Source organism: Priapulus caudatus, unplaced genomic scaffold (assembly GCF_000485595.1).
Source record: "Priapulus caudatus unplaced genomic scaffold, Priapulus_caudatus-5.0.1 Scaffold2161, whole genome shotgun sequence".
Taxonomy (NCBI): domain Eukaryota; kingdom Metazoa; phylum Priapulida; class Priapulimorpha; order Priapulimorphida; family Priapulidae; genus Priapulus; species Priapulus caudatus.
The window spans coordinates 23,054-34,314 of record NW_014579222.1 but is presented as its reverse complement, the minus strand read 5'-3'; the positions used below and the strand labels follow the sequence as shown (position 1 = coordinate 34,314).

General features: G+C 43.9%; 1 protein-coding gene across 1 annotated transcript; it reads right to left on the bottom strand.

Moving 5' to 3' along the window:
* Positions 1 to 516: 516 nt before the first annotated feature.
* Positions 517 to 9,920, bottom strand: LOC106818315 (zinc finger protein 862-like). The gene is made up of 5 exons (XM_014823033.1): positions 9,726 to 9,920; positions 9,502 to 9,628; positions 9,200 to 9,337; positions 892 to 1,069; positions 517 to 735 (listed from the first exon to the last, which is right to left on the bottom strand). Exons 1-5 carry the CDS (start codon positions 9,790 to 9,792, stop codon positions 517 to 519), a joined length of 729 nt encoding a protein of 242 aa, XP_014678519.1. The 5' UTR covers positions 9,793 to 9,920.
* Between the last annotated feature and the right edge of the window lie 1,341 nt (positions 9,921 to 11,261).

Sequence of the window (11,261 nt, the reverse complement as noted above, 5' to 3'; positions counted from 1 at the left end):
CAGATATTGTATAATGGTAAACTATTTTGTAATTTCTAATATGTCGTGTTTACATATATATATAATATATATAGGGCCTATATTATTGATTCTACTCTCAATTCGCAAATTAAGGTCAGGTATCGTATCTGGCTGACACTAAACTATTTTCTAATTTCTAATATTAATTCATGTTTATATATATGATTGTTATACAGGGTTAGACACTAACCATTTTTGTTCACTAGTCCACAGGACTAGTAAAAGAAAAAATCTACTAGTCCTTCCAAGATTCTACTAGTCCTGCCGAAGGACTCTTACTAGGCGCAAATCGACGAGCATTGTGATTTACGGGGAGGTAGGTGGGGTAGGAGGGTGGAGCCCCCCTTCTGCTAGGGGTACAGGGGGTCTCCCCCAGGGTACAGGGGGTCTCCCCCAGAAAGGTTTTGTAAAAGACATTCAATTGTATAAAATATACGTAACTCTGATATGGATCATAAGAAAACAAATGAAGTGATCATGATTTTTTTTACATATTTATATCATTTGATTTATTAACATTTCATAGGCCTTCTCTTGAAAGGCGGTTACATCTCTGTAGCTTGCATAATCATCATCATCAGAGCTGTCAGCCGCAACATTAACATCAAAATCAGCATCAACATCGCAATCATCATCATCAGCATTGATATCTGCCGGTTCCATGAAGCTCCCAGCCTCATCCAGGAGAATGTGCGTCTGTGTCGGAGAGCAGTACTGTAGGAGAGATACACATGTATTATATTATAGTGCCACTATCAATTCATAACTCCTGTCTGAAGATGAAAGGCAAACGAGCTAGACTGACACATTAATGATATGTACATTTTATATAAGTTGTAACAGTGTTTTCAATAAAAAACAACAGCTTACTTTCATGTCATCCTTATAGAATGGCCTCTTCGCTCGCTTGAGTCCAGAATTCCAGTGATGGATGGTGGGCATTGGATCAAACTGGTCCACAGAGGGGGTTTCCATGGACACCATCATGAGGTCCGACAAGTTGCAGTCTCCAAGTCTTGAACGCCAATCATTCTTGATCTGCTTCATGCTGAAATTTAGTTTGGTGTTCTAAATTAATTGTAATTAGTCACAGAAACACCAATGTGACGGTGGCATAGTTTCGGACTAGTGTCGGAAGGTGGCGCGGTGTTGCCGCATGTGCGAGGCGCGCGCCCTCTCGTTCTCTTGCTTGGCAGACATTGGTGTGAGCAGACGTGAGTTAGCCGGCGTCTCGTAATAAAGCCGTTCATTACCAAATTCCTGTGTTTGTCGATTCATTGTGAGTGCTCCCATGAAGGCATAATAGTCAGCTTTCACAGTGACGCCCAACGTGGGGCCGTTTTGATTTCCATGCTAGTTGCCGTACTACTTAGTAGATCCAACCTTTCCTTGGTATTACTGGGCCTGCTCAAACTCAGGTCCCAGTACAGTGTGTCCATGATACGTCTTGAATCACGCACTGGAAGGTAAAGATTTTTGCCTCCAACTTTGACCTTGCGGTACTGATGGGAACAAAAATCGATGTCCTCCACGCGAGTAACAACCAGTGAGGGTTCATATTCCCCAATTCCTTTTCGAATAAAACCGCTCTCACGGCTGTGTCTCGTTTCATTTGCGTATCTTGTGACTTGACTAATATCACCTCCAACAACTGAGTCATCTCCCGACACCAGTGGAGTGAGTGTTTTTCCATCTAGAAAATTTTCAACACTGCAAACTCCTGCTTTTTCTGCGCGAACTCCCATCTGCACGGCATTACACACTGAGTTTCCAAAATACGTCGGATACATCCCGCTTCCTCTCTGTCCGTCGGAGACAAAGATGTGGCCATCCGGAGTGAGAATCACTCCGTCTATCCACATTGAGTAGTATTCCTCAAGGAACCGTCTTTCCGTTGGAACCAAACTGCATAACATCTCGCACTCAAGTGTAAGGTAAGGTGCGCACATACGTACGTCCCACCTTGACACATCATCCGTAACTGCCGCTGGGGTTCTCAACTGACTCCAAAAGGATTCAATGTACCTCCCCATTCCGAGCTGTCCATACGGAGGTGCCATGAAAGGTAGAACTCCATGATCCGACATCACAGAGTCCCACAACTTTCCAACAGCCCTGAGCATGTTGACCCGCACCGGAATTGGCGCGTACTGGATTATCCTAGGTTTTGGCCTTACTGCGGCAATTCCGCTCTCCTTTCTTTCGTACTTGGCCATAGCCGTTACGTACCTTAGAGCAGGATCGCCACCGATGAAGCGCATCTTGTCCGCATTGAGATGTTCTTCGAAGTTTTGGTCATCCAAGCACTCTCTCATACTGGTGTCTTCGAGGATACCTCTGCCTCCTCTGCGGTTGGACTTTTCTCTTGTTTCATCTGCCGTTAGAATGCTGCCATTGTAGCCGCTTGCTTTAATTCTACGTACTATATGGCTAAACCCTCTCCTGTACATTCCAAGGTTCTCACTGTCCCAGCATGCTGGAACATCCATTCTACTATGCATCGAAGCTAAGAGTGCTTTCGCAGAATCGTCAGTAGGCCATGCAAAGCCTGGTGGCACATACCTCGTAAGGCTGCTGCCGTTGACAATTTGCGAAATGCCCACATGAGCTCGCGGTTGAGTCATAAATACCTTCCCAAGGGTTCCAAACATCCTTCCGTACAAAATTAGCCTCTTCCAGTGTATTCCTAGGACCGTAATCCCTAGAAGTTTGAGGTGCTTCTTTACCGCAGTTGAATTCTTCCTGTTCTCAACGTTCTTAACGAGGCAGCTCGTAGTGGTACTTGCTTCTCTGACAGCTGGGGTTATCCTCCCGTATGTTGGATCTTCGTTTTCATCATATAGACGTTCGAGATCAACACATCTCTTGCGCTGTCCTAATTCCAACCTCCTCCAGAGTAGTTTCCAGTTCAACTGCTATCTTTCTCTCAATCCAGTCTCTCTTGGTTGAGACATAGTGGCTTCCTTTTTTGTAGCCCACCATGGTGACCAATATCGATATGGCCCAGGGTTTTTTGTGATTGGAGTGTACTACGTCACTTGCTGAGAAACTTGTCGAGATATCATCCAAAAGCTTCCAATAGCGATCATGTCCAGCTTCGCATTCAATAGTCATTGACCCGCCTCGGATTAGTTTACCACTCAACTCACGCAGTGAACGCAAGATACGAATGTTCTTTAAGTTGACAGACTCTTTTCCGACCGTCCAGGCCGTACTCAGTATCCAATCAAACTTAGGTCCAATAGCATCTGTGTCTCTCTGATATGTTAAGTTTCCACTCTCTCCTCCGACGTCAGTGACAACTCGATTCTCAAGAAAAGCAGCCTTCGGGTATTCTGGCCTACTTTTGAGAGTCATGAAACTGAACTCAATGGTCTTTGGAATCAGTTTGTCCACACACGTGAGCCAAGCTCCATTCCCACAGCCAAGAAAAAGAATTTTTCCCGGTTCTTCAAGCTTTGGAAGTCGTCCACGCTCACCAAGCCAGCCCTTAAACTGTCTTACTCCGCCAGTTTCCGCCATTCCAAAAAGTCTCACTGAACTCTTGGCTACTTTGATCGGAACAATTGTTCTGACTTTACCTTTCATCACCACTTTGTCTCTTGCATCTTGCATTTTTGAGACCAGTGGGAGTCCGGAAAAACAGTCTTGATAGCCCAATAGTTCCCTTCAAACATCGCGGGAGTGATCTTTTCATTGGCTAATAGCCTGGTGACCGTTCCGAGAGTGAGGAGCTGTGCTCCTTTGATCGCTATCGATGAGTTCCACTCACCTCCTCCTAAACTGAACAACAGTTTCCTCCATACCTTGGGGCAATACACGGGACCATCTCCTTGAATGTGTCCTGTTTCTCCCCCTCGGAGTTTGCCAAGCAGACCGCTATCAGACAAATTCCATGACAATAGCAGCATCAACATTGACACAGGCTGCACACAAATCCAAAGCAGATCTTCAATCCACGAATCCTCAACTGGTGGTATCATTAAATCGCCAAGATCTCTTTCAGTTCCCTTGGCCAGTGGACCAGTTATGTTGCTGGAAAGTTCATTCCTGACGGCACCCTGTTGTACTCTAAGAAGAACGTCTCCGCTTTCCCTGTCTCGCTTCTTAAGCAAGTCCACATATGCAAGACCCGAAACATATCCAGCTCCTAGCGTCAATGCGCTGATGATGTCAAAGCCAACGCCTATCCCAATGTTAATCTTTCCTTGTGACAAAAAACCTGTGGTGATAGGCTGTCTTCCAAGAACCCCTACACCAAGACCATCCTGTCTGGCTCTTTCAGTTTCAGTATAGCCTCTCTTAGCAAGTTTGAAACCGACCATGCTAGCTCTCAAGGCACCCATGATCATCTCGAGTCCGGTTGTGTCTGTTCCAGTTGGTTCTGCTTCAATCTCAACCCCTATGTCCTCCACTTTGGCAATAGGCTCTCCGTATACCTTGTCGAGTATTTTGACAGCAATTGGTACTGCTAGCATCTTTCTTCCAAAAACAGCCACTCTGAAACCTATCTCAGTTGCAGCAGACGCCCACCATGGGGTGTCTGCATGCTGCAAAGGTCCAGCCAGTTGATCATCCTCTATTTTCTTGGAAACAAGAGCAACTACACCTCCAGCAATCATGCCTATGCCAGCTCCAATGAGCACTGCGTGAACTATATTGAGTTCGTGTCTAGCTTTGAGTAGACAGAGCCCACTACCAACAACCAAGGCTATAGTGCTGGGCAATCTCTTGCCACACTCCATGCCTACAGCTCCAGCTATTAGGAAACAAGGACCAAATTGGCTTCTTATATAGGCGAGTCCATACGTTCCAGTGCATGAAGTTTCTTCCTTAAGAACTCCTTTCCAATCCTCATTCCAGCCAGTCTCAACGCTCATTGCTCTTGGCATTGAGTACTTTGGGTATTCTTCGTTACCATCATTGCCACCGACTCCTTCGGTTTCCAAATGTTTTACTTTTTGACCGAGCACTTTCTCAATCTCCTGTTTAAGGACATTCAATGGCTTTGGTTTCCCAGCAATTTTGTGCAAGTACATGAAAACCTCTCCTTGATAGATGCTTCCACCAACTACTTCGCTGTCGTAGCCTCTCTGTCTTCCCATGGCATGTAAGGTCATTACTACATCCATGTTCCTTGCTCTTGTTAAAACTTTCGGAGAGTTAATTACCAGAGCCTTTGAAACTCTATCAACCAAGGTATCTTTGTACCAGGTGGGGTCCTTTTTCATGTCCTTCTGTCTCACTAGATCACCAATGAACACACAGTAATCATCCGAACAGTCTCTTTCTGGAATGCCAGAAACCAACTTTTCCAAGCCTTAACATATCTCTTCCAGCATTCTAGCTCTTGGAGGTATGAAGTGTGAGATTCTTACTTTCCTCTCGACCAAAAAGTCTTTTATTTCTTGGTACCTCTCCTCCGGTTTTTCGTCGTCCCAGAACCCAACAGCTTCCAAAACTACGTTGAAGTCTTCAAAGTCGCTTTCACTTTCACTTCCCGAGTTTTTCTCACGAAGGGTGACCCGAGTGATCTCAGAGACACTCCCAGCTCTAGTTTGATTGCTAAACAACGTAACAGCTAAACTTCCACCGACCATAACACCTGCTGCTATGACTCCTGCTATCGCGACTTCGCGTATTCCAGTTACTATAGCATCTTTCTTCAAGTGTCTGTAAAAATGGCTTGAAGCTGTCAAGTCCACTACTGGTAATGCAGTCTTCCTGCAGCCGCCAAGTATTTCAGGATACCTTCCTATCAGGTCACCAGGTATGACACGATAGCCATGTGGTCTTCCTATGAACCCTGTTCCTCCAAACGCTTTACTCGTGAGCAGTTCAGGACTTTCCCTTGCCACTTCGCGTATAAGTAATGGAGAACATTCAGCTCGTTGAGTCAAACCCTTGGCTAAGGTTGGTGTCATGGTGACTGCCCAACTCGGTTCTTTTTCTGGGTTCCATAGGGTTAAGAAAGCATTGGCTCCGATTGCATCAGCTTCAGTGTATTGCCAACGCTTGTCTAGTGTTTCAAGTATTCCACAGGATTCATATTTACCCTTCTTGTACCTTCCACACCTTCCAGCTCGTTGTAACGATTCACACCATAGCGTTCGTTCCGTTTGCAGTCTTATGGTATCATCAAATAAGACAGGCCTTTTTATAGACATTGAGTCTACAACTCTGTCTACGTCAAGAGTGACACCAGTCGTTAGCACAGGAGTCGTTATGATAATGTAACCTGTTTTATCCTCTCCAGGCTTTGGAAGTTGTTCCAAAGTTTGACTAAGATTTTCGCCACTCACTTCCAAGATAGGCTGATTCCTATTCCTGAATTTTGATGCCAGGCTGGCTGATTCGCCCCTGCCAGGAACGAAAATCAAAGTATTTTCATTTCTGTTTGGAAGTTTGAACCAATACCTATTGAGCTCAAACATGCCTTTCTTCTCTCTGTTTTCCAAGCTGGTCTCTCTTTTTCCGGCCTCTATGCTCAGTTTCAACCCTTCTATGCTGCTGGAAGTTCTTCCTCCAACTGGCGTGGCTGTTAGTGTAAGCCCACCAACTTTAGTGTTGGTTTTAACTAGAGAGTCCAGAACGCATTCCAAGTACAGGTACTCGCTAGAGCGTTCATGTATCTCATCCAGAACCACTAAAGTTCTCACTGGCAATCTTCCACCTTTGTGTGATAAGAAAGTTGCGAACCATCCCGCTGTGCACACTTGCATCTTTGCTTTGCTCCAGTTTGCTCGGGTAGGTTCGCACACGATTATGCGATCAAACTCACCCTTTGCTAACAAAGCCGGAATTATCCTAGTGGTCTTTCCTGACCCAAGAGGTGCTACTCCATGGACCACTTTTTCAAGTCCAACCTCATCTGTGATTTTGTCTATCTGGCTCTGCACACTCTCATTCGAACTGCTCGGTATTGGCCCAGGGTGTTCCGTGAGCCATTCATCGCTGGTTCCTAACTGCCTATGAGTACTATAAATGCTAACAAGGCACTTGCGCTGAAGTGACACAATTGGCAGCCCCGAAGCCCCCAAATAGGGCTTGTGGCCAAAGGAAAAGAAAACTTTCCCTTCTCTCTCTATTGTCACTCCATCCAAAACTTTCCCTGAAGCTGTTATCATTCCAACTTTCTCACCGGGGAGAGCTCGTGTAAACATCGTATCTACACTGCCCTTGAGTATGGCCATGTCTGGCTCATATCTCTCTTTGATGTTCATGACTTGTCCGCCAACCCATATTCCACTCATTCCTTTAAGTAAGTGTCTTGGTATAGTTACACCTCCTGTGGTAATAATTCCATACCCAGAGCTACTTCCTCTCATGCCGAATATGATTATTTCCCCTGGTTTGGGCTTCAGGTAACTTTGCAGCCCTCCCTTCATTGTGCGGGCGTCAAACCCGGAGACGGCTACTAGTTCTAAGTCCATCACCGTTGGCAAATTCCGACTTGATCTAGACCCAGTCTCAGTGTACTTTCGAAACACTTCAAGTGTTGGTTCTTTTTCAAGTATCAAACCTCCTAAGGCGTATTTTTTGTTTTCAACTACACCTTGAATCCGTCTCATTCCCTGTCCGAACCCAATCCTTTGTATCACATTTATGCCTCTTGCTTCATCAAATCTTGAGCAAAGCATCACTAGCACACCACAGGGCTTGGACATCCCAATGTGGGCATATTCTTCTCCTCCTATTCCAATGGGCCACGCACATTTTATGTACTCAGCAGTGGCATCGTCAGTGGGCCATCTGTCTTTTCTGGGATGTTCTTCAAGAACTCTTTTGAACTCTGCAACTTCCTCCATCTGACCACTTGTGTCAACAACAGTAGGCTTGATGCACTCAAAACCACTTACTATATAAGGTAGTTTACGTTCTGCGACTTCTTTCGCCACAGGAAGACCTTCAGAATCTGGCAACCAGTATGAATGGCAACACGTTTCCTTTCCTGTGTCACCAGCCATTTGGTCTTGGATTGCTGTTTTCTCATGGCCGGCTACTACATGTTTGCCAACATATTCAGCTGCTGTTTCTCCAGCTCCAATTACAGATCTTGCAGTGTTGGCACATACCACGTATCATCTTTGGATTCCTCCCTCGATCGTGTTGTAGTAACTCGCCAGTGGTTTGGGCTTGTGGTCCTCCAGGTAGCTGGAAATGTTCCCAGCTACGCCCCCAACGGCAGTTGTTATACTGCTAGTTGAGTCTTCCACTAATTTGACCAATCCTCTTCCTGGTTGTTCTTCTACGCATCTTACTTTTTCAAGCAATACTTTCCTCTCATCAGCAAGTGTTGTGAACCGCAGTTCGGTTTCCTTTTTTAATTCTCTGAAATTTCTGTCCTTTATCTTGATTTCTGCTAGGAGTTCTTCTCTTTTCTTCTTACTGTAGGAGTGAATGCCTCCGGCAGCGAGGATGTTGCTCATCGCAACTCCTAAGTACAGAAATTTGTTTTTGACCCGGATCCACATTCTTGTTTTTCCACGATCTTAGTTTGTTTTTATATTTAATTTTTTTTGCTAACTCTACAGTCTTTTTGAGACTAGCTGATAGCTTCTTACAGTACAAGATTTCAATATCTCGCATCATTATTCATAGTTTCTCTGCTTCTTCAATCCGCTGGGCGGTTGCCCCTTGTTTTTAGCGGATTTTCATATGTCGATGTGGGGCACATCTCCTCAAAAGAGGGGCGTATGTGACGGTGGCATAGTTTCGGACTAGTGTCGGAAGGTGGCGCGGTGTTGCCGCATGTGCGAGGCGCGCGCCCTCTCGTTCTCTTGCTTGGCAGACATTGGTGTGAGCAGACGTGAGTTAGCCGGCGTCTCGTAATAAAGCCGTTCATTACCAAATTCCTGTGTTTGTCGTTTCATTGTGAGTGCTCCCATGAAGGCATAATAGTCAGCTATCACACCAACATTTGTGCACCGGACATATACTATCAATGATCCGCCAAAACTAATAATCCTGAAGTAGTCTGAAGTAGTTTAATTCGCCAAATAACATAAATATACTACGTAACTCGATACCCACAACAGTTTGTCCTTATCATGTAGCTGTTAATGCGTTGGAACTACATTATTTTATTATTTTTAATTACCTGGTACTTAACTTCATATGATAAAGCTTAGCTAGGTACTCTAGGTACTAGGTAGTACTAGTAGATAGAAATAAATACCTTGAAATTCCTCGCTCTGCATCCACAGAACTGGAAGGTAGGGTAAGGAGGTAGTCAACCAGGGTGAACAAATTTGGGCATCGTGCTCCCTCTTCCTTGTAAGCTGTCTCCCCTGTCATTGTGTCAAGAGCCACAGATCTGTAATGAAAATGAGATATTTTTTACACAAAGAAATCCCCAAAATTCTACAATTCAAAAATAATGAGGGAATAATCATGCTTGTTGTATATTAGAGTTACTTCTAAAACATTTGGCCTACAGTGATATTTAATTGTCTACATACATAAAGGTAGAACATATACCTGGCGCTGAAACTTGTTTTCAGCCGGGTCCATTCCGGCTCATTGGCTCCCATCTCGACTTCTGGGGCACATGCTGCCAGTGCTGGCTCGCTTATTCGCACGAGATCTGCGACCTCATCACCAAAATCTGTGAATGCAGATATTGTATTAAACGCTAGTTAAAAGAAAATATATCTGGAAACATTGTTGATATAAAGAACAATAGTTTCTTTCTTATGGAATACCTATTTTCTCTTTAATGTCAGGCCATCTTTGGAATGATAATATAGCGCTAGCTCGGAACAACGCCATGTCACCAGCAAATCTGTTGGTGATGTTGCGGCACAAATCGTTGAGTAGTTTGGCCCTGCTGTTTGTGGCCAACCCTTCTGCATCATCTTTGGTGACCTTCCTTAAATGTGGACCATCAATAAAGAGAAGAATTCAGGACATGCATAGCTGATTAAGCAGAAAGCAAGCAATATAGAAAAGACTAAGCAGGCAAGCACACCAATAGAAACCATTACTAAATTTTTAAATTTATATCTCATGTTACACATCTTGCTATGCAGTATATTGTGCTATTAGTTAGGTAGACTAAATTAATAGGACATTTTTGGCAAACTACAGTGGTTATATTGAATATGTAATGCATGCATGCATTTTATTGCTAGCATGCTCTACAAGTGAATATACAATAATTTTTTTTTTTTTTTTTTTCTTCTTCTTCTTTTTTTTTTTTTTTTCTACATATGATGATACTACAAGCTAAAAAATATTCAAGTTTACCTGTGCACATATTTCGACAGACAAGCCTTTGCGCTGTCCAGCTCAATACAAACGTCGGCCAGAGTTGCGTTTTGGTACTGGATGACCTCCGACACCCTGCTAAGACGGGTGACAATGTCCCAGGAAAGGTTCAACCAGTGCACCACATGTCGATCCTTCAGAAGCTTCAGGAGGTTGCGGGCCTTTGCACTTCCCTCATTTTTCACTGAGCTCGGACTTTGCAGCTAAAAATATAAATATCCCATATTCTGTTGTATATTTGAATATATAATATATATAATATATATCAAGGGTATATATTAAGAGATTATATCTTTATTATGGACTCTCGGTGTATATTGTTTCAAGAGTGTCTTAATAAAGTCTTTCGCAATCGAGCATTCTGCTTAATACGCTCTTGATTGCATGTTTCTAAAAATTAATTGTTATGAATTACGAATTTACTGTGTCATGAATGATCCAGAAGTGAATTTTAGGGGGGGGTGCGAGTGGGGTATGAAACGCCCGAGGGGGTTTTATCTAGGCTAAAATACCCTAATTGCCCTGAAAATTCTAGGGGAGCGACTGCCCCCTGTGGTTGTGCCACCCCCTGGATTAGCCATTGACTAGGTTTAGTAGGTTAATTAGTACGTATTATGTGTAAATCAATTATGTGCAAATACCTGCTTGTCCCAAAACTAGAAGGTTATGTCCTCCTTTTACTAATCGAATACCTAATTCTTGCACATGCGTTAAAGTAAACATTTTATAAGCAAGAGACGAAATTTTCTTTGCCTAAATACAATAAACACTATGCAGAATAGTGTAGTGGCCCTAGGGGTAGCCGACTACGGTATGACAGGCGTGTGTATAGTTAACGCGTGTGTATAGTTATATGGATTCAGTGTTCTCTCCTGCCGTGAGGCAGGACGGTGATGCCGTAGCATCTATAACAAGTAGTACCAGTGGAACGGAACACAGTTAGATTCGGTTAACTGTACGGTTATAGTTTT

Bases quoted from the DNA above. Each gene is read 5' to 3' on its own strand.
- LOC106818315 (XM_014823033.1), bottom strand. From the start codon at position 9,792: ATGGCGTTGTTCCGAGCTAGCGCTATATTATCATTCCAAAGATGGCCT. The intron at 9,629-9,725 runs GTATTCCATAAG...CTGCATTCACAG, and splicing joins TGACATTAAAGAGAAAATAG to ATTTTGGTGATGAGGTCGCA. The intron at 1,070-9,199 runs GTATTTATTTCT...ACTAAATTTCAG, and splicing joins GCAGAGCGAGGAATTTCAAG to CATGAAGCAGATCAAGAATG.